The sequence below is a fragment of the Ictidomys tridecemlineatus genome, chromosome 2, assembly GCF_052094955.1.
Source record: "Ictidomys tridecemlineatus isolate mIctTri1 chromosome 2, mIctTri1.hap1, whole genome shotgun sequence".
Lineage (NCBI taxonomy): Eukaryota > Metazoa > Chordata > Mammalia > Rodentia > Sciuridae > Ictidomys > Ictidomys tridecemlineatus.
In genome coordinates, this window is record NC_135478.1 from 142827482 (window position 1) to 142852261 (window position 24780).

Genomic DNA, 24780 nt, shown 5'->3' on the forward strand with positions numbered 1-24780 from the left:
CGTGCCTGGCTCTATGTATGATTTTTATAATAGTTAGCAGGACTGTTATAGTAACCAGATCCCAAGTAACAATCTAACTTACAAATTCAAGCTATGGTTAACTAATATGGGATTGCACAGGAATTAAACAAACAAGAAGGTATTAAATGGAAAGCCATTACAGCCTTTTTAATAAGAAATAATTATATTGGGGGGCTAGGGTTGTGGCTCAGCAGTAAAAGCACTTGCCTAGCATGTGTGAGGCCCTGGGTTTGATCCTCAGCACTGCATAAAAATAAATAAATAAAGATATTGTATCCAACTACAACTAAAAAATAAATATTTTAAAAAAACAAATAATTAAATTGTAACAAAACACTACAATATATTCATCACATCCACAAGGCCTTTTTTTGAAGTCTATAACCATAAGTATTTCAAATAAATAAAAAAAGAAGACACCTCAATCATGGCTTCTTGCCCATTTTCACATAAAAGTTAATTCACAGACTCAGCTGTCCATGAACAATGACAAGCTTATATGTAAGTCATTTCTATCACACCACACATACCTAATGTGAATTTGACTAAGATCCTTCCCTACAGGATTGGTAATCATTTAGTCAAGTGTACTCAGAAAAGGGAAATACCCAAGCCCTGCAAGAATACTGAAATACTAGAAATATAGCTCACTAGTATAGCACCTGCCTAACATTTGTGAAGAGCTGGGTTCAATCCCCAGCACCACAAAAAAATAAATAAATAAATAAAAGCATATATAAATGCAGAATACTGGCTTTGAGTTACTGAGTACTAAATCTAGAAACTCAAAAGACACTGTTGTTGACAATTAAGAAGGCCCAGGGATACATGAACTTTTTATCAAAGTTCATCCAATGTGAGAACAAGACCAATCTGAGCTTTTTTTCCCTCAATTTCTGAGAGCTTAAAGGAAACACATTTCCTTAGAAAATGATACACCATTCATTTGGTTTCCTAACACATACATTTATAATGGCTACATGGAAAACTACCTCCTCAACAAAGACAATGGAAATGTCCTTGAAATCAAAATCAAACACAGGTCCCTGTTTAATTAACCAAACTTACTAATACTAAAATCTGCACATGTAAGTGTTTTTGGCTTTGAAATTTGAAAACTATCCCAAATCTGGCATAGAAGTAGTATAGACCCCTGTTTAATTAACCAAACTTCCTAATACTAAAATCAAATGGATCTTATAGAGTTCATCAGTATTCACACAAACTTCTCTACATCTGTATTCACTCTTACCTTCCTGCATTCTGTCATGGTGAATAAAGATCTCATGCCTATTCAAGGTTAACCTTTCCATCTACATATCAGACACCATCTCTAACCAATTTCTCAGGATCCCTGCTATACCAATGACAGCCTCTATCTTACACATTATCCCTACATTTCCCCATATCATCATTATCATCCTTTTTTCCTTCACAGCTAAGTTTCTTTAAGGAAGCATAAATTCTCAGTCTCCCCACCTTCCACTCTCATTGCAAATCTGGATGTCATTACCATTGTGGACACCCTCATCACAGACACCAATGAACCACTTGCTGCTAAATGGAATGGAAACTTTCCAGGCTTCTTATCATTAAAACTTCCCTCCTAGGTACTAGCCCAGCTGGTTTATCTGACTCTCTGCCAGCCTCCTCAGAATCAATTACTGAATACTCTTCCCAACTCCCCATTTAATGCTTGCATTCTCCAAATTACAGTCCTACACTTCCCACATCTTAATTCCAACTGCTCTCCATGTGGAATTTCACCTATTCTCAGGGCTTTAAATACAACTGTCACCCTGTTCATTCCAAAAATCTGCCTCTATTCTGTATAACTACAAATTTCTATCTCAACAAGAATGTATCCAAAACTGCTCTCATCAACCTTCTATTCCATAACAATCATAACACTCAAACTTCAGAGTGCCACCATTCAACTTTATAGCTTTTCAAAATTCAAATACCTGAGCCCCACCACCTCACCCAACTCCAGAGAATACAGTCTTATAGGGTCATGTAAGTCTGGAATAGGCAATCTTCACATATAGTAATCTCTCCAAGATATTACAACACAGGTATCCGGGCTTTGAGAAATAATGATTAATGTTTTTGTCTATGTAGGACATAAACATGCAATAGTTTTTCTATAGCAATGCTTGGAAAAACATAGAAAGCTGCTCATAGCTGGACATACACTGAAGGCAAGCAATATCTCAGCATACTGGTAACCCACTGGTGGTACTCCAGAAGAAGGTCTAATAGAAATACATATATGAAGCTGGAAATGGTGACACATGCCTGTAATTCCAGCCACTTGGGAGGCTGAGGCAGGAGGATCATGAGTTCAAGGCCAGCCTTAGCAACTTAGCGAGGCCTTAAGCAACTCAGTGAGATCCTGCCTCAAAACAAAAATAAAAACAAAAAAAAAGGTAGCTGGGGTTGTAGCTCATTAGTAGAGGACTTGCTTCACAAGCAGGAGGCCCTGGGTTTGATCCTCAGCACCACATAAAAATAAATAAATAAAAATAAAGATATTGTGTCCATCTACAACTAAAAAGAAAATTTTAAAATATTAAATTAAAAAAATTTTTAAAAGCTGGGGATATGACTTAATGGTTAAGTACCCCTGGGTTCAATCCCTGGGGGAGAAAAGAACAGAAATACATGAAATGAGCAATATGTAATTCAGAAAATCAGTAGGAAGGATTGAGAAATGATGATTAATGTTTTTGTTTATGTAGGACATAAACATGCAATAGTTTTTCTATAGCAATGCTTAGAAAGAACAGAAATACATGAAATGAGCAATATGTAACTTTGCAAGTTCAAGTCCAGCCTCATGAACTTAGCCAGGTCCTAAGGAAATTAGTAAGACCCTATCTCAAAATAAAAAAATAAAAAAGAACTAGGAAAGTAGCTCAATGATAAAGTGCCCCTGGCTTAAATCCCCAGTACCCCCCCCCAAAAAAAAAAGAAAAAGAAAAAAGAAAGAAAATCAGTAAGTATAGTTTCCAACCAAGTTGAGATCTAAATCTCTGGACAGAGGTGGGTTTGAAATTGTTCTCTCTGGCAGATATTTTTTTTGCAAGACTCTTCTGTGGAATCAAATAATTGGGGAACCAAAAACTTTAACAGTTGGGCAGAACCAGGTTTGATTATCCTTCAGAGACCCCGCCCAAGGACATCCTCTGAATAGAAAATCATCCCATCTCCTATTAAAGAAAAGGAAGGCCCAGATTTCCTCAGAAATAATTGAGAATGTGCTCAGTGTAGTTTAAAACCTCTCGCTCTCCTTAGCCAATATAATTTTCCCTTTTCACTTTTTCCCCAGATCCTAGTAATTTTATACAGTGAAAAAAAAAAATAAAGAAAAACATAGAGGACATTATTTATATATCCTGAACAAAACAATGGTTATAAGTTTTCTTTCTAAGAGACCAAAGAGTATTTGAATTGCAAAATAAAGTTCATTACTATAAATTATTTAAACCAAAAAATTGTTCATACAATACAGAATTAAACTGTATTTTCTTTCATTTTGGGGGGGAGGGGGACTTGGGTTGAATTTTTATTTTGTTGTTGTTGCTTTTTGTTGGTTCTTGGTTTTTTTCCCCCACTATGGGGATTGAACTTGGGTGCTTTACCACAGAGCTACATTCCCAACCCTTTTTAAGTCAGGATCTTGCTAAATTACCCAGGCTGACCTTGAATTTGGAATCCTCCTGCCTCAGCCTTCCAAATCACTGGGATTACAGGTGTGTGCCAATGTGTTCAGCAGAAGTAAACTATTCTAAAGACCCCTTAAAACACATGAAGATCCAGGCATGATGGCACATGCCTGTAATTCCAGTAAATCGGGAGGCTAAGGCAAGAGGGCTGTTAATTTGAAGCTAGTCTCAGCAACTTAGCCAGGCCCTAAGCAACTCAGTAAGACCTTATCTCAAAATAAAACATTAACAATGGGCTGGGGATGTAGCTCAGTATTAAAATGTTCCTGGGTTAAATCCCCAGTACCCAAAAATTCAAAAAAAAAAATAATAAAACATATGAAGGGGGGATCCAATATGGCGGCGGGCGCGGAGAGATCAAGTCTCTGACCTCTTCAGCTACGTGGGCATAGGGAGTCGTAAACTGTCTAAATGCTGTTTGCTCAGGATCACTAGGCAATGCTGAGCTGACGTGGATCTGGGGCGAACAGTCTGGGCCTCTCAGAACACACATCGAGCCGGGATCGGCTGAATTCAAGCTCCCGTTCACCTGCTTCTGGCAGCCAAACTGCTGTGACTCAGCACTAACGATCCCGCTGAAACAACTGGTCGGCCCTTCTGAACTTACAGAGGTAAATGCCAACCGAGCCTTCATAGGCAGTGGTCACAGGATTGAAACGGGGCTTGAGAGAGACAGTCAGGACCCACCCGTTGCATTGGTCACCCGGCAAAGGGAATGAACTGTCACCATCTCCATGGGATACCACCATGGCAGAGAACTGACCTCACAAGAACGAGGCAGAGGAGATAACTTCATTGAAACCAGCGGCAACAGGTGTGTAATCCCTTAGCCATCCCTCTCCACACAGGGCGGAAAACTTAAGGGCCCCTCCCAGCTCTCCCATAAGGGCCCCTCCCAGCTCTCCCGAGAGCGCGATAGCCAGACCGAGAGACTCAGGAGTGGCGCGGGATTCGCGGCGCAGAACTCCCGGCTACTGCTCCCACCAGTGCTGACAACTGAGGTCTCTTGCACCGGCTACCGGGGGCGTGGCTACTGGAGGGCAAGCAAATTCGCGGGGGGTTCTCAGCCCCAAGCTCTACAAACTTAGGGTCTGAGGGAATGGCAAAGAGGGAGAGTGTGCCCAGGCGTTCATGAAAACAGGGTTCCCAGGAGCAACAGACCTGACGTGTAGCCAGTATTGTGGTAAGCATCACCGGTGAGCGGGGCCTGGCTTAAGGAAAAGTGGGGAAGTGACTAGACACAAGAAAAGGCCCTAGGCACTCAGAATTGGAGACCCGCCCAGTCTGGGAGGAAGAGCTACTGCACAGTGATTGGTTCCCACCTATTGAGAGGAGAAGCTTGGCCCAGTGGGCACAGCTCCACCTACTGAAAGAGAAGTTAATCAAACTCTAAGACTGCATTTATTAATTTTTTTTAATTTAGGGTTTTTTTTCATTTTTATTTTTTTTGTTGTTGTTGTTTTTTAAATTTTTTTTAATTTTTAATTTTTTTATTTTTATTTTTATTTTTTTAAATTTTAATTTTTATTTTTTTATTATTATTTTTTTAATATTTTTTCTTATTTATTTTCCATTTTTTTTCTTTTGTCTTTTCATTTATTTTCAATTTTCTTATTCCCCCTTCCTTGAATTCTACCTGCTTACTCTCATTCTCTTTAGTGACTTCTTCCCTTCCCTTCAATACCTTTCCTCCCAAGCATCAAATAAATTGGTAGGAGTAAACAGTAACTCAGCAGTCAAACAGAACAAGAAGTAACATGAGCAGCATGAAAAAGCAAGGAAGAAAAGGAGTACAAACAATGCAGGACAGCCTAAATATTCAGGAGGACCTAGAGTCATCAGAAAAATGGTCATATAAAGAACTCAAGGAATACCTTAGACAGATGGAATGGAACCTTAAAGAGGATATGAGACAGCAAATTCAAACAGTGAAAGAACACATTGAAAATGAATTACATAAACAGATAAAAGAAGAAGTTAAGCATCTTTATTAGGAGATAGAGATTATAAAAAAATCAAACAATAATTCTAGAAATGAAGGAAACTATAAACCAAATTAAAAACTCAATTGAGAGTATCACTAACAGAGTGGAGCAAGTAGAAGCCAGAACATCAGATAATGAAGACAAAATATATCATTTTGAAGAGTCTAGCCAACTCAGAAAGGCTGGTAAAAAATCACGAGAAAAACATCCAAGAGATATGGGATAACATAAAAAAATCAAACTTAAGAGTCATCGGGATAGAGGAAGGTATAGAGATTCAAACCAAGGGAATAAGTAACCTGTTGAATGAAATAATTACAGAAAACATTCCAGAAATAAAAAAGGAAACGGATATACAAATCGTAGATGCATACAGGACACCGAGCACACAAAATCACAGTAGACCAACACCAAGACACATTGTTATGAAGATATCCAATATACAGAACAAAGAGAAAATATTAAAAGCTACAAGAGAAAGGAGGCAGATTACATTCAGGGGTAAACCAATAAGGTTAACAACGGATTTTTCATCACAGAAGCTAAAAACGAGAAGATCCTGGAACAATGTATTTCAAACACTGAAAGACAATGGATGCCAACCAAGAATTCTGTATCTAGCAAAATTAAGCTTCAGGTACGAGAACGAAATAAAAATCTTTCATGATAAACAAAAGCGAAAAGAATTTGCAGCCAGAAAACCAGCATTGCAAAGCGTCTTGAGCAAAGCACTACACGAGAAAGAAATAAAAAACAATAACCAAAACCATCAGTGGGAAGTGCCTCGGTAAAGACAGAGGGCGAGGGAAAAGCTAATCATGGAGAAACAAACTAAATTAAAAAAAAAAGAAGATAAATAATCAAACATGGCTGGAAGTACAAACCATATATCAATAGTAACTCTAAACGTTAATGGCTTAAACTCTCCAATAAAGCGACATAGGCTGGTAACATGGATTAAAAAAAAACAATCCAACAATATGCTGCCTCCAGGAGACACATCTGATTGGAAAAGACATACACAGGCTGAAGGTGAAAGGTTGGGAAAAAAATATACCACGCACATGGTCCTCGTAAGCAAGCAGGGGTGGCCATCCTCATATCGAATAAATTCAACTTCAAGACTAAGTTAATCAAAAGGGATAAGGAAGGACATTATATACTGTTAAAAGGAATCATTCACCAACAAGACATAAAAATTATCAATATTTATGCACCAAATAATAGTGCTGCGATGTTCATACAACAAATTCTCCTCAAGTTCAAGAATCAAATAGACCACAACACAATAATTATGGGTGACTTCAACACACCTCTCTCACCATTGGACAGATCCTCCAAACAAAAGTTGAATAAAGAAACTATAGAACTCAATACCACAATCAATAACCTAGACTTAACTGACATATATAGAATATATCAACCATCATCAAATGGATATACTTTTTTCTCAGCAACACATGGATCCTTCTCAAAAATAGACCATATATTATGCCATAGGGCAACCCTCAGTAAATATAAAGGGGTCGAGATAATACCATGCATTTTATCTGATCATAATGGAATGAAACTGGAAATCAATGATAAAAGAAGGAAGGAAAAATCCTACATCACATGGAAAATAAACAATATGTTACTGAATGATCAATGGGTTACAGAAGACCTAAAGAAGGAAATAAAAAAATTCTTAGAGATAAATGAAAATACAGACACAACATATCGGAATCTATGGGACACAATGAAAGCAGTTTTAAGAGAGAAATTCATCGCCTAAAGGTCATTCCTCAAAAAATGGAAAAACCAACAAATAAATGAGCTCACACTTCATCTCAAAGCCCTAGAAAAGGAAGAGCAAAACAACAGCAAATGTAGCAGAAGGCAAGAAATAATTAAAATCAGAGCGGAAAGTAATGAAATTAAAACAAAAGAAACTATTGAAAAAATTAACAAAACTAAAAGTTGGTTCTTCAAAAAAATAAATAAGATTGACAGACCTTTAGCCATGCTAACGAAGAGAAGAAGAGAGAGAACTCAAATTACTAACATACTGGATGAAAAAGGCAATATCGCAACAGATGCTACAAAAATACAGAAGACAATTAGAAATTATTTTGAAAACCTATATTCCAATAAAATAGAAGATAGTGAAGACATCGATAAATTTCTAAAGTCATATGATTTGCCCAGACTGAGTCAGGAGGATACACACAATTTGAACAGACCAATATCAATGGATGAAATTGAAGAAGCAATCAAAAGACTACCAAGAAAAGCCCAGGACTGGATGGGTATACAGCGGAGTTTTACAAAACCTTTAGAGAAGAATTAATACCAATACTTCTCAAATTATTTCAGGAAACAGAAAAAGAGGGAGCTCTTCCAAATTCATTCTATGAGGCCAACATCACCCTGATTCTGAAACCAGACAAAGATACCTCAAAGAAAGAAAACTACAGACCAATATCTCTAATGAACCTAGATGCAAAAATCCTCAATAAAATTCTGGCAAATTGGATTCAAAAACATATCAAAAAAATTGTGCACCATGATCAAGTAGGATTCATCCCTGGGATGCAAGGCTGGTTCAATATACGGAAATCAATAAATGTTATTCACCACATCTATAGACTTATAAATAAGAACCATATGATCATCTCGATAGTTGCAGAAAAATCATTTGACAAAGTAGAGCATCCCTTTATGTTCAAAACTCTAGAAAAACTAGGGATAATAGGAACATACCTCAACATTGTAAAAGCAATCTATGCTAAGCCTCAGGCTAGCATCATTCTGAATGGAGAAAAATTGAAGGCATTCCCTCTAAAATCTGGAACAAGACAGGGATGCCCTCTCTCACCACTTCTGTTCAACATAGTTCTTGGAACACTGGCCAGAGCAATTAGACAGACGAAAGAAATTAAAGGCATAAAAATAGGAAAAGAAGAACTTAAATTATCACTATTTGCGTATGACATGATTCTATACCTAGAAGACCCAAAAGGGTCTACAAAAAAACTTCTAGAACTAATAAATGAATTCAGCAAAGTGGCAGGATATAAAATCAACATGCATAAATCAAAGGCATTTCTGTATATCACTGACAAAACTTCTGAAACGGAAATGAGGAAAAACACTCCATTCACAATATCCTCAAAAAAAATAAAATACTTGGGAATCAACCTAACAAAAGAGGTGAAACATTTATACAATGAAAACTACAGAACCCTAAAGAGAGAAGTAGAAGAAGATCTTAGAAGATGGAAAAATATACCCTGTTCATGGATAGGCAGAACTAACATCATCAAAATGGCGATATTACCAAAAGTTCTCTATAGGTTTAATGCAATGCCAATCAAAATCCCAATGGCATTTCTTGTAGAAATAGATAAAGCAATCATGAAATTCATATGGAAAAATAAAAGACCCAGAATAGCAAAAGCAATGCTAAGCAGGAAGTGTGAATCAGGCGGTATAGCGATACCAGATTTCAAACTATATTACACAGCAATAGTAACAAAAACATCATGGTACTGGTACCAAAACAGGCAGGTGGACCAATGGTACAGAATAGAGGACACAGAGACTAATCCACAAAGTTACCACTATCTTATATTTGATAAAGGGGCTAAAAGCATGCAATGGAGGAAGGATAGCATCTTCAACAAATGGTGTTGGGAAAACTGGAAATCCATATGTAACACAATGAAACTGAATCCCCTCCTCTCACCATGCACAAAAGTTAACTCAAAATGGATCAAGTAGCTTGATATCAAACCAGAGACTCTGCATCTGATAGAAGAAAAAGTTGGCTCTGATCTACATATTGTGGGGTTGGGCTCCAAATTCCTTAATAGTACACCCATAGCCCAAGAGTTAATAACAAGAATCAACAAATGGGACTTACTTAAACTAAAAAGTTTTTCCTCAGCAAGAGAAACAATAAGAGAGGTAAATAGGGAGCCTACATCATGGGAACAAACTTTTAGTCCTCACACTTCAGATAGAGCCCTAATATCCAGAGTATACAACGAACTCAAAAAATTAGACAATAAGATAACAAATAACCCAATCAACAAATGGGCCAAGGACCTGAACAGACACTCTTCAGAGGAGGACATACAATCAATCAACAAGTACATGAAAAAATGCTCACCATCTCTAGCAGTCAGAGAAATGCAAATCAAAACCACCCTAAGATACCATCTCACTCCAGTAAGATTGGCAGCCATTATGAAGTCAAACAACAACACGTGCTGGCGAGGATGTGGGGAAAAGGGTACTCTTGTGCATTGCTGGTGGGACTGCAAATTGGTGAGGCCAATTTGAAAAGCAGTATGGAGATTCCTGGGAAAGCTGGGAATGGAACCACCATTTGACCCAGCTATTGCCCTTCTCGGACTATTCCCTGAAGACCTTAAAAGAGCGTACTACAGGGATACTGCCACATCGATGTTCATAGCAGCACAATTCACAATAGCTAGACTGTGGAACCAACCCAGATGCCCTTCAATAGATGAATGGATAAAAAAAAATGTAGCATTTATACACCATGGAGTATTATGCAGCACTAAAAAATGACAAAATCATGGAATTTGCAGGGAAATGGATGGCACTAGAGCAGATTATGCTTAGTGAAGCTAGCCAATCCCTAAAAAACAAATACCAGATGTCTTCTTTGATATAATGAGAGCAACTAAGAACAGAGCAGGGAGGAAGAGCAGGAAGAAAAGATTAACATTAAACAGAGACATGAGGTGGGAGGGAAAGGGAGAGAAAAGGGAAATTGCATGGAAATGGAGGGAGACCCTCATTGTTATACAAAATTACATATAAGAGGTTGTGAGGGGAATGGGAAAATAAACAAGGAGAGAAATTAATTACAGTAGACGGGGTAGAGAGAGAAGATGGGAGGGGAGGGGAGGGGGGATAGTAGAGGATAGGAAAGGTAGCAGAATACAACAGTTACTAATAGGGCATTATGTAAAAATGTGGATGTGTAACCGATGTGATTCTACAATCTGTATTTGGGATAAAAATGGGAGTTCATAACCCACTTGAATCTAATGTATGAAATATGATATGTCAAGAGCTTTGTAATGTTTTGAACAACCAATAAAAAAACATATGAATATGTAAAGAGAAACAAATAATATAAAAATAGGATAGAATATGGGCTGGGGTTGTAGCTCAGTGGCAGAGCACTTGCCTAGCATGTGTGAGGCACTGGGTTTGATCCTTAGCACCACATGAAAAAATTAATAAATAAAATGAAGGCATGCTGTCCATCTACAACTATAAAAACAAACAAAAAAAATAGGATAGAATACATAATAATAAAAGGATAATGAAGCCAGAATGAAGACGTAGGTCAGTCATTCAGCATCCCTGCGTTCCATCTCTAGTACCACACATGCACACATACATAAATGATTATAATTGTGTTCCATAATGTATATATCTAAAGGGGCAAATCCAATCTAGGCACAGTAGCAAATGCTTCTAATCCAGTGACTCAGGAGGCTTATGTAAGAGGATTGTAAACTCAAGGCCAGTCTGACAACTTAGTAAGATCCTGTCTGAAATGAAAAGTAAAGAGGGTTGGGAATGTAGCTCTGAGGTAGGGTGCCCCTAGGCTCAACCCTCAGGCAAGTCAAAGTTTGTGGGTATGGCTCAGCGGTAGAATGCTTGCCTAGCTTACAAAAGGCCCTGGGTTTTGATCATCAGAACCACAAGAAAAATAAATAAAATAAAATAGCCAGGCATAGTGGCGAAAGCCTGTAATCCCAGCAGCTCAGAAGACTGAGGCAGGAGGATCATGAGTTCAAAGCCAGTCTCAGCAAAAGCAAAGCACTAAGCAGTGAGTTCCTGTCACTAAATAAAATGAAAAATGGGGCTGGGGATGTGGCTCAGGGTCGAGTGCCCCAGAGTTCAATCCCCAGTACCCAAATTAATTAATTAATTAATTAAATGAAATAAATAATAAAAAATTAAAAGGAAAATCACTTATATTTTCTGTCTTTAAAGTTTTGCTCCAAGATGCATAGTCATGATGGCTGTGGCTATAGCTCAGTTCTAGAGCACTTGTCTAGAATGTGAGAAAAGCCCGGGTTCAATGCCACACCACCACCACCAAAAAAAAAAAAAAAAGAAGCATGGCACAAGTTACTTACCTTGTCCACTTCCACTGTTATCAACATCAGCCAAACATAAACAGCCTTGATCAAATTCTTCTTTTTCCCCCAGAACAGTAGACCACCAATCACGGGCTTTAAATAAAGACATTTTCTTTCACTCTAAAAAGAAAGCATTTGTTTATAATAAAAATCTATTTCACACTATGAATTAATCATCACTTAAAGCTTAACAAATTAAATTTGGATGCCTTTGAGATTAACATTTATGTATTTAACTTTGATTTTTTGTATTTGGTACACTTACATGAAACTACAAATCCAAGTGAATGGAATCCACATTAATTAGGTATTTTACAATGCCACTAGTAAACTGGGCTGAGAAATGTTTCACTCATGTTGAACTAATTCTACCATCTAGAAAAGAACTGTACAAAGAACAAAAAAAAAAGTGCTTTGCATGATCAAGATTCAAAATCTAGTCCAGCATAATGATGCACACTTGTAATTCCAGTAACTTGAGAGGCTAAAAAAGGAAAACAGCAAGTTCAAATCCAGCCTAAGTAACTTAGCAAGACCCTGCCTCATAAAGGGCTGGAGCCAGGCATGGTGTACATGCCTATAATCCGAGGGACCTAGGAGGCTGAGGCAAGAGGATAGTAAATGACTTCAGCAATTTAGTGAGATTAAGCAACCCAGTATGACCCCTCAAAATGAAAAATAAAAAGAGATGGGGAACACAACTCAGTGGTTAAGCACCTCTGTGTTCAATCTCTGCTACCAAAAAATAAAATAAAATAAAATAAAGGGCAAGAGACGCAGCTCAATGGTAGAGTACTTGCTTAGCAACCATAAGGACCTGAATTTAATCCCCAGCACTAGGGGAAAAAAAAGAGAGAAAGAGATCTTACAGCAAATATGTATGATTTAAGGTTGCTGAATATCCCTGTTTATCCACAAGACTTAATCCTTTGTTTCAAAGAAAATATACCTGCAAAAAACCTTTCTTTACAAACAGTAGCTGTGTTCCTAAAAAAGTAAACACAAAATCAGGGATTTTTTCCTTTTTTTTCTGTACTGGAATTGAACTCATGGGAGCTGTCACACTAAACTACATTCCTAGCCCTTTTTATTTTTTATTTTGAGACAGTTTCACTTAATTGCCCAGGCCAGACTTAATAATCTTCCTTCAGCCACCTGAGTCCCTAGGATTTCAGGCCTTTGATCACATCACCTGGCAGGTTCCATTTTTGGCATGGCATAAGATAAACTCCATAAACCAAATGTCCATGAAAATTATTTTAACCATTTAACCAGGCTTATCAGTAATCCACTTAGGAAGCTGAAGCAGGAGGATCACAAGTTCAAGGCTAGCCTCATCAATTTAGCAAGAGTCTCAGCAACTTAGTGATACCCTGTCTCAAAGTAAAAAATAAAAAGGACAGCATTCCTAGGTTCAAACCCCAATACCAAAACCATAAATAAATAAATAAAAATTACTTGGGATATAGATCAGTTATAAAGCCCCTGGGTTCAAACCCCATTACCAAAAGGGAAAGAAACCATTTCAAGTCTCTGGAAATAAGACATAAAAGCATATGTCAGGGGCTGGGGTTGTGGTTCAGCAGTAGCATGCTCACCTAGCATGTGCAAGGCGCTGGGTTCGATCCTCAGCACCACATAAAAATAAATAAATAAAGGTATTGTGACCAACTAAAACAACAACTATACACACACACACACACACACACACACACACACACACATATATACATATTTAAAGCATATATCAAAAAAACATTATTCAAAGAAAACAAAGGTCCATGTCTAGGGATATAGCTTAGTGGTAGAGCATTTTTCTAGTGTGTGTGAAGCCCTGGGTTATATTCCTAGCACTGAAAAAGATTTAAAAAAAAAAAAATCTACTGAAACTCAGTAGGAACAACAATAGTCTCTAGTATTTGAAACAAGACCCATTCCTTGTCTCCCTGTTTCTATCTCAAATACACAAAAAAGGAACTCAAAATAGATCAAAGGCCTAAATGTAAGCTAATGTGTAGTTTAAACCAAACATATTTTGTTGTTGTTGTTGTTGTTCAATATTGGGAATTACACCCAGGTCCTTGCCTGTTCTAGGCAAGCACTCTACTGGTGAGCTACATCCTCTGAGTAAAAATCTCTTTTTAAAAAGTATTCTTAAATGGGCATGGTAGTCCATGCCTGTAATCACAGCAGCTCAGGAGGCTGAGGCAGGAAGATCACAAGTTCAAAGCCAGCCTCAGCAAAAGTGAGGCACTAAGCAACTCAATAAGACCCTGTCTCTAAATAAAATACAAAATAGGCCTGATATGTGGCTTAGTGATTGAGTGCCCCTGAGTTCAATCCCAGGTACCAAACAAACAAACAAACAAAAAATTACTCTTAGAAGAATGGTTAAGTAAATTTTCATGACAGATTCAACAGATTCATGAAAGCATGAATAACAAAAGAAAAAGTACATAAAGTAGACTTCATCAAAATTTAAAACTTTTGTATTTCAAAGGACCCATCAACAAGATAAAAAAAGACACCCACAGAATGTTGAAAATGTTTGCAAATCATATATCAGACAACTGAAGCTGCATTTGTAACCTACAAAGAACTCATACAACTCAATAACAAAAGACAAAAATATAATTAAAAGTGGGCAGTTGAAGAACTTAGAAGATGTAAAGATCTCTCAATGTTCTTGGATAGGCAGAATTAATATTGTCAAAATGCCCATAATGCCCAAAAATGTTATACAGATTTAATGAAATTCCTATTAAGGTTTGGATGACATTCTTCATAGAAACAGAAAAAGCAGTCATGAAATTCATTTGGAAAAACAAGAGGCCCAGAATAGGCAAAGCAGTCCTTAGCAAGAAAAGAAAGCAGGAAGCAACACAATACCCACACCTTAAATTATATTACAAAGCTATAGTAACAAAAACAGCATGGTATTGGCACCAAAACAGAAATGAAGACCAGTGGTACAGAATAAAAGACAGAGAAACAAACCCACACAAATATAGTTATCTCATACTAGACATACACTGGAGAAAATATTTATTGAAGAGACAGATAGTGCTGGGAAAACTGGAAATCTATATGTAATAAAATGAAATTAGATCCCTATCTCTCACCATACACAAAAGTCAACTCTAATTGGATCAAGGACCTAGGCATTAGACCAGAGACCCTACACCTCACAGAAGAAAAAGTAGGCCCAAATGTCCACCATGTTGGCTTAGGAACTGACTTCCTTAAAAAGACCCCTAAAATGCAAGAAATAAAATCAAGAATCAATAAATGGGATGGAATCAAACTAAAAAGCTTCTTCACAGCAAAGAAAACAATCAAAAATGTGGAGAGAGAACCTAAAGAATGGGAGAAAGTCTTTGCCGCCTACACCTCAGATATAGCATTAATCTCCAATATATAAAAGGACTCAAAAAACTTAACACCAAAAAAACAAATAACCCAAACAATAAATGGGCTTAGAAACTGAACAGACACTTCACTGAAGAAGAAATACAATAATCAACAAATATATGGAAAAAATGTTCAACAACACTAGCAATTAAAGAAATGCAAATCAAAACTACACTGAGATTTCACCTCATTCCAGTCAGAATGGCAATTATCAAGAATACAAGCAACAATAAATGTTGGTGAGGATGTGGGGAAAAGATACATTGCTGGTAGGACTGCAAATTGGTGCAACCACTCTGGAAAACAGCATGGAAATTTCTCAGAAAACTTGGAATGGAACCACCTTTTAACCCTATTATCCCACTCCTCGGCATATATCCAGAGGACTTATAATAAGCATACTAGAGTGATACAGCCACATTGATGTTCATAGCATCTGAATTCACAATAGCTAAGCTATAGAACCAACCTAAGTGCCTAAGTGCCTTTCAATATATGAATGGGTAAAGAAAATGTGGTACCTACACACAATGGAATATTACTCAGCCATAAAGAAGAATGGAATTATATCATTTGCCAGTAAATGAATGGAAATGGTGGCTATCATGCTAAATGAAATAAGCCAATCCCAAAAGACCAAAGGCCAAATGTTCTCTCTGATATACAGGCTGCTGACTTACAACAGGCCAAGGAAGGAAGGAGGAGGAGAGGTCTGCCAGATTAGACAGAGGGAGCATGCAGGGAAGGGAGAAGAGATGGGAATAGGAAAAACAGTAGAAAGAAACAGACATAACTTGCCTATATTCATATGTAAATACACAACCAGCATAACTCCATATCTCATACAACCAAAAGAATGGAAAGTTATACTCCATGTATGTATGATATGTCAAAATACATTCTACTGTCATGTATAACTAAGAAGAACAAATTTAAAAAACATTGGGCTGCTGATATGTACCCCAGTAGTAGAGTACACACCAAGTATGTCCCTGGATTCAACCCTCAGCACAAAAAAAAATGGGAGGAAGGGGTTTGAAGACAATGGTTCTGAATAGATGTTTCTTTCAATCAGATATACAAAAGGAGATAAGCATATAAAAAGAGGCTTAATACAATTAGCCATGAAAATGCAAATCCAAACTATAATATACTTGGGCTGGGGTTGTGGCTCAGTTGTAGAGCTCTTGCCTAGCATGTATGAGGCACTGGGTTCTTTTCTCAGCATCACATATAAATAAATTGAGTAAATTGTCCATTGACAACTAAAAAAAATTTTTTAAAAAACTACAATATACCACTTCACCCACTATCATAGCTAGAATCAAAAAAGCAAAATATGCATAAATTGATTTTTTATTTAATTTAGTTAATTGTCTTGAATTTTAAAAAAGAAACTAGGTGCAGGGCATGATTGCACAATCAAAAAATCAAAAAGTGAGATAGTTGGGTGATAGGTAAAAAAGTCCTTAACAGATACCAATGCCTCAATCTTATACTTCCCAGCCTCCAGACTTGCAAGAAAATAAATTTCTAATTTTTTATAAATAACTCAATCTGTAGTATGGAGTTTTAGCAGCATAAAACAGACTAAGACATGACATGATTCAGCAATTTCACTCCAAGCTACATATTAAAGGGAAATAAGAACATATCCATATAAAAATCTACACACAAATGCTTATAGTAGCATTATTCATAATAACCAAAAGGTGGAAACAACCCAAATGTCCACCAACTGATGAATATATAAAGAAGAGGTGGCATATCCATAATATCATATGATCATAAACAAAGAAAAGAATTAAGTGCTAACATATGCTACAACATGAATGACCCCTAAAAATGTTATGCTACCCAGGCATGGTAATGCATAACTGTAATCCCAGGGACTCAGGGGATAAGGCAGGAGGATCACAAGTTCAAGCCCAGCCTCAGCAGTTTAGGGAGACCCTGGCTCAAGATTAAAAATTAAAAGCAGGAAGATCACAATTTCCAGGCCAACCTTAGCAGTTTATCGAGGCCCTAAGCAATGCAGTGAGACCTTTCAAAATTAAAACATAAAAAGGACTGAGGATGGAGTTGGTTTAAAAGCGCTCCCTGGGTTCAATTCTCACTACCAAAAATAAAAAATTATTAGAAAACAATAATTTGAAGTTAACAGGTGCAGACCTATAAACACGCATAAAATATTAGTTTCTAAGTTCTTAAAATAATAAATGGGAGATACTCACTTTATCCCCTAAACTCCAGAAAGTCTCTTCAACACATTATCACATGACACTTTTATTTTACTTTTTATTAGTTATTTATTTACACACATATTATTTTCCATACCAAGTTCACTTAGATTTAGGTTACATTTAAGAGATAGATGATTTTAACATTTCATTGACCTAGTCCCACAATATAGAAGAAGAATAGAAGAATGGTAGTGGCAGTGAAAATCCCAAATAACATTGTGGGAAAAATATGTGGGTCTGAAAGCAGATCCCAGAATTAGGAGGCTATGACCCTGAAGCTATTTCTCATTTTTGGAACATTGCTTTCTCCAGGTTATGCTAGTATCACATCATATTTCAAAAAGTAGGAATCGGGTTTTCCACTCAGCACAGATGACAAATGCATGTAAAGTTAGAAGAATTTTACTTTCAAAGGCAATATTACAGGTCCCAGTGTTGGGGTCTCCAGGAAGACTTGAAAGCCAGGCTCGGTGGCTCATGCCAATAATCCTACCTACTTTGGAGATTGAGGCAGGAAGATCACAAGTTCAAGGCCAGCCTCAGCAATTTAGCAAGGCCCTAAGCAATTTAGCAAAATCCTGTATCAAAATTTAAGAAATGGCTGGAGGTGTGGCTTATTGGTTAAGTGTACCTGGGCTCAAACCCTGCAAAAAAACATAAAAGAAGAAGAAGAATCAAAGGCATAGGAAGTAAAGTCAGACAGACCTGGATTTACTTCTTTACCCCACATTCTGGCTATATGATCTTTGGCAAGTACCTCAGCCTCTAGTCTTCAAATTGTTCTGAGTGGTGGGTAAATAAAATGGCCTAGCCAAAAGGGTGGCACACATCTGCAATCCCAGAAACACAGGAGGCTAAGGCAGGAGGATTACAACTTCAAGATCTTGCAATCTTTCCCTGACAATTTAATGAGACCATCTCAAATTAAAAAATAAAAAGGGCTGGGGCTATGGTTCAGTGAGAAAGCCCCATTACTGGATTCAATACCCAGTAAATACACATACACACACACAAAAAAAATGAAGTGAAAAGAAATCAAATGAAGCCACGCATGACCACAAACTCCTACCATCTCAGGAGGCTAAGGCAGAAAAATAGCAAGTTCCAGGTCAGCCTCAGCAACTGAATGAGACTGATTCAGTCTCAAAAATAAAATAAAAAGAGCTGGGGATTTAGCTCTGAGAAACAGTGCCCCTGATAAAATCCCCATCACCATAAAATAAAGAAAAAACAAAGAAGCCAGGTGAAGGATGCTGAGGCAGGAGGATCACAAGTTCAAAGCCAGACTCAGCAAAAGCGAGATGCTAAGCAACTCAGTGTAACCCTGTCTCTAAATAAAATACAAAAAAAGGGCTAGGGATGTGGCTCAGTGGTCAAGTGCCCCTGAGTTCAATCCCAAGTACCAAATAGAAAAAAAAAAAGGAAAAGTAATAAAAGAAATGAAATAGCCTAATACATGTAATTTTTTTGTGGATGCCCAATTCATAATAAGCACTCAATAAATATCAGATAAATGCCCTTAGTAATGTAGTAGAAATAGCAGTAGTAATAACTGTGATGGTGGTAATGGTAATGTGTTCTGAGAAAAACCAAATTACAAATACTACTTTCAACCTCCAGATTTAATTTTTTTCAGGGGGCGTGTACTAGAGATTGAACCCAGAGGTACTTAACCACTGAGCCACATCCCAGCTCTGTTTATATTTTTATATTTTGAGAATTTAAATGAGACCCCCCAAAATGCTAATAGCATTTTGTGTGTGTGTGGTATAGGGTACTGAACCCAGGGCCTTGCACATGAGAAATAGTCTACCACTGAGATACATCCCCAGCTCCTGAAAGTAATCTATGTCAGGATATGGGAGAATGTTGTGTTTATATTGTTTCAATGCTAGGGATACTGACTACTGGGCCTCAAACAAGCAAAGTCAGCACTCTACCAGTTAGCTACCTCCACAGAGTTTTTTTCTTTTTTTGGTGTGGGGGGGTACTATTTAATGAACTCAGGGATGCTATACAACTGAGCTACATCTCTACCATTTTTAAAAAATATTTTTTAGTTGTAGATGGATACACTACCTTTATTTTGTCTATTTAGTTTTTTATGGGGTGCTGGGGATCAAACCCAGTGCCTCATGCATGCTAGGCAAGCGTTCTACCACTGAGCCACAACCCCAACCCTCCACCACTTTTTATTTTGAGACAGACTCTGACGCTAGGATTACAAGCCTGGCTCTGTAGCCCTTTTTAAAATACATAGTTGAGATATAATCTCCCTTAAACCACTACAACCCATTGTCCCATTAATGGAACACCTATAAAAATATAAGTTGGAGAAAAGTTAGCCTTTTTAACAAATGGTGCTGAGAAACCTGGAAATCCACATATAAAAGAATGAAATCTAAACCCTATCTCTCACCCTGCACTAAAGTCAACTAAAAGTAGATCAAAGACCTAGGAATTTGACCAGAAATTTGGCAACTGCTAGAAGAAAATGTAGGCCCAACACTCCACCATGTCAGCACAGGAACTGACTTCCTCAACAAGACTCCTAAAGCTCAAGAATAAAATCAAAAATCAATACTGGGCTGGGTGTGGTGGTACATGCCTACAATCCCAGCAACTTCAGAGGCTGAGGCAGGAGTGTCACAAGTTCAAAGCCAGCCTCAGAAACACAGCAAGGCCCTAAAAAACTAAGCAAAATCTCAGGATGTGGCTCAGTGGTTGAAGCCCACTGGGTTCAATCCCCAATACAAAAAAAAAAAATCAATAAGTGGGATTGCATCAAATTAAAAAGCTTCTGCACAGCAAAGGAAACAAGCACATGAAGAGACAGCCTACAGAATGGGAGATCTTTGCCACCTGCTCCTCAGATAGGGCATTAATATCAAGAATATACAAAAAACTCAGACTTAACACCAAAAAAACATAAAACAATAACCCAAATAATAAACAGGTTAAGGAACTGAACAGATACTTCTCAAAATAAGAAATACAAATTGTTAACAAATATATGAATATATCTTCATCATCTCTAGCAATTAGGGAAATGCAAATCAAAACTTCATTGAGATTTCATCTCACTTCCGAATGACAATTATCAAGAATAAAAATAATAATAAATGTTGAGGATGTGGGGGGAAAGGTACACTCATACATTATTGGTGGGACTGCAAATTAGTGCCACCATGTGAGCAGCTCTGCTCCATGCTCCTCACCAGCATGTAAGTTTACAAAATAAATCATGTCATCTTAAAAAAAAAAAAGAACCATAGTTCCACCTCTCAGTATCTTCCAAATTGTATTATATGTGTGCATATGAAAGATGTGTGTATGTATGAGAAATCATTTTCTATTTAAAATAAAACTAAAATACCCCAAAAAAATCTATAAAATTTCTCCAGGAAATTGGGAAGCTGGTTGCTGAGCTTTATTGGGAAGAGGTGCTGATAAAATCAGCTTAGTTCATTTAAACTGCTGTCTGCAAAGTAAAGAGAGAAGGAGAAATAGTAATCCTATTGCCAGAAGTATTAGGAGGTATTAGTACATGCATCCCCCTTGAGTCACAGACTGAGAACTGCTTTAACGCTTTGCTCACAGGACCTGTTGAAATGTCACAAAAGCAGAATACAACTGACACTAGGATTGCTGTATGTATACACATGGATGTATATCCAACGTGATCCTGCAATCTGTACACGTGGAAAACTGAGAATTCATACCCTATTTGAATCAAATGTATGATATGTCAAGATCATTGTATTGTCTTGAGCAACTAATAAAAAAAAGTCACAGAAGGATGCTCATGCATCACGTGACTCCTTCAATGGCATCCCTTAAAAAAAAAAAAAAAGAATCTCACTCACTTTTGCTCTTTGTTTGCTTCTTTAAATACAAACATTCTTCCTAAGAACGGATCACCTTACATTCCCAAAACCATTACATGGCATAACAAGATGTCTTATCCACAAAACAAAACATGGAAAAGGCAATCGTGCACCACAAGTTGAATTCCAGACATATTTCTTACCTGTTGCCAAGTGGACTCTCCTTCAAACCCTCTATCCGCAAACTTCCCTCTAAGAGCGCTTGAGGAAGACCCCAGTGATGAAGCACAGAAGGTGAAAGAGAACAGCAGCCCTTTACTATCCCTTCTTGTTCTCCTGCTCTAACTTGTACGTTTCGGGCTAAGAGAGTGCCCTGGCAGGTACATCATCAGCTTCACAGAGTTAGAGATGTTCCCCCAAGAAGCTCCCCTGTACCCCGTCAGCCCCCAAAGTCAAGTAGGGAAAACACTTATCCCCTGGAAGAGATCGGAGGCGAGAACAACTGTAAGTCCCGCTGCTCACACACTGGAGGAAATGATGCAGGAGGCAGCGTGAGCGAGAGAGCAGAAAACGGCTGGCCAGCGGAAGGGACACCTCCCCAGTCCAACCTAACTCCAAGCCATCCTCGCCCTGTTGTCATAGCACTTTACAACGGACGCTACTGCGCAAGTCCCACGCTGCGGCCGCGCAGCCTACTGGGGGCTGTAGTCCAGAGAGGCTGAGGCCCGGGAGGCGGGGACTGGTTTCTGGGTGGGCCGCGACTGGAATCCGATGTCACCTGGGCGGAGCTCGTTAGCACTGCCTACTAGACTTTAGCAGAGGGAATTAGCGCAGTTCTCCTCCCTCAGACCCAGTTTGTGAGAAAGCCACGCCGCCCGCCGGGGCTCGGGACCCACGCCTTGCCTCCGGCACCACGGCCCCACCCACTCGGCTCCAGTGGGCGGGGCCCGCGCAGAGCTGCATTGAGGGGCGTGCCCCGGCTCGGCGGCTTGTTGGGTTCCCGCGCTTCGGAGGCTGGCGGCCTTGTCGAGTGAGTGGCCGCTAGTTTTTTCAATGAGATGAGCCCGAGGGCCTGTGCACAGACTAGGCAGTCTTGGCCAGCGTGTGCGCCCTCGAGGCGCAGGCGGTGCTGGTCTACTGATAACTTAAATTGAAAAGGAAAATGGGCTGCAAGACCAAGATCGTCAAGCTGGTGGAGAGTTTTGAACAGTTTCTAGGTTTATGTGGCTTTTTTGATAATTGAACAAGTACTATTATGAAGTTATTTGTACCTGTCCCCTGATACACATGTGTAAATTATTCTTTTTAGTAATCGCCTCAAAGTGTCTTTCCTGTTATATAGGGTATGCAAAATATTCAACTTCGTAATGCCAATTTAAAAAAAAAAATACTTAGTTGTAGATGGACAGAATACTTTTATTTATTATGTGGTGTTGAGGATCGAACCCAGTACTTAACATGGAAGAAGCAAGTGCTCCACCACTGAGCTACAGCCCCCATAATGCCAACTTTTTTAACTTTTTTTTTTCATCTTTACTTTCACATTGCACTTAGCTTATAATACCCTGTCAGTCATTTACCTCAAAATTTTGTTCTTTTTTTAATGGATTCCAGTATAGGCTTTAAAATTTTATGTTTTCCACCACTAATCCACATTCCCAATATAAGACACATTTGTACCCAGACACTGTGGCACACACTAGTAATCCCAACTATTTGGGAAGCCAAGGCAGCAGGAGAACTGAAAGTTGAAGGCCAGTCTGTATAACCCGAGACCTTGTTTCAAAAAAAAAAAAAAAATTAAGGGGTTGGGGATGAAAAGAAGATCCCTGCAATCAGATAAGTCTGAAAACTGTTATAGGTTCAACCTATTTCAGTGACAATGTAGGATAGTTTGAAGAACGGGATTTGCTGGGAAACCTAATGTTATTTTGCATTTGTAGCATGAAAAGCTCAGTAATGGTGCCAGAATTCTTCTCAAGGTGTATGGTAGTTACAAAAATGGTAATAGTTTTTATCCTTGTTTCTTTGCTCTCAAGCTTTACATATCCATCCCTTAATTATGAATTTATCTTTAATGACTTGCTTTGGATGAATAAGACATAAGTAAACATAATGTAGCCAAACCTTGAAAGGTGCTTATGCATTGGGGCTTGCCCACTAGGAAAACTGGATGATAACAGAAATGTTGTCAGGTAGTCTCCTTCCCTCTAGAAGGTCCACACTAGAGGAACAAGCCCAAGTACAGCCACCAGCTAAATGCAGAGATAATTAATCCACCTCAGAGAAGAACTACTAAAAAATATTTTTTTTAATGATCAGAAACATAGGGACTATAACCATCATCAAGGCCATTTGTTTGTTGAGCCAAACACTAAATAAATAAACATATATAATATGTGCAAGGCACTATGTTAAGCATGTCCCATAATTTAATATTCAGAATACAGATTTAAATCACTTTTTACCTTAAGTCATAGGACAAAATAAATTTGAGAAGAAATAATACTAATCTTACTTATCTGTGATGCCCTCTGATATTTCTACTTTGCAGGGTCAGGGACTGGGGACCAAGCCTAAGCCTCCTGAGTAACTGGGACTATAGGTGCACGGTAGCACACCCAGTTGTTTTGTTTTGGGGCGCTGTGAAGGATTTTTTGTTGTTGTTGTTTGTTTTTGTTTGTTTTGCAGTGCTAGGGATTCCATTCAGGGCCTTGTGTGCCTCAGTCTGGCTGGGCACAATTTAGGAGCCACTTGTCAAAAGAAACGAACTTTATTTTTAGAACCACATACACCAAACAAAACAGCTCCTCAGGAAAACCTTCAGAGCCCAACTGCCACCACCAGCTTCCCACAAGCCTCTCCACCTCCCCCACTCCTCCTGCTCTTGAGGCCGATTGGCTGGGTCACATGGGCGGAGCCAAAAAAGTCCCCCAATGAGCAGCTCTGTGGTCTAAAAGGGCAGGGAAACAGCCCAATGAGCATCACCGCAGAGGAGCCAATCAGTTGGCAGCTAGAAGTTGCTGGGGCCGCTGTGAGCCAATCATCAGCTGGCAGCTGGAAGTTTGCTGGGGCCCCTTTGGCTGTGGCTCTCAACACTTGTGAATACTAGAAAACCACTCCAGGGGCTGGGGTGGTGCCTCAGTAGTAGAACGCTCACCTCACCAGTAAAAAAGCACCTTACAATTAAGCTCCCCCCACCATGTTAATTTTATTTTTAAAATATTTCTAGCAATTCCATAAATTTGAATTCAAAATCCTCTGGTGACTCTCAACCTACAGTAAAATATATTTATATATGAAAGTTGCATTCATTAGTCCTCATAAATACTTGCGGAATTTTGTTTACTTCTCATCTTGCTTAATCTATTTGAGATCCAGATCTTTCACAA

General features: G+C 38.3%; 1 protein-coding gene across 14 annotated transcripts in view; it reads right to left on the bottom strand.

Annotated features, from left to right (window-relative positions):
* Bbs9 (Bardet-Biedl syndrome 9) overlaps window positions 1-24780 on the bottom strand; it is a 459963-nt gene that overhangs the window by 423264 nt on the left and 11919 nt on the right. For 5 of the 14 annotated variants that reach the window (XM_078039866.1, XM_078039871.1, XM_078039872.1 and 2 more), the window contains exon 2: window positions 11905-12000. In XM_078039866.1, the coding sequence (XP_077895992.1) occupies window positions 11905-12000 (96 nt within the window). Of the gene's footprint in view, window positions 1-11904; window positions 12028-21591; window positions 22061-24780 lie in introns of those variants that run through there. The other 9 variants (XM_040291831.2, XM_005319185.5, XM_021722272.3 and 6 more) reach the window with 5 other exon arrangements.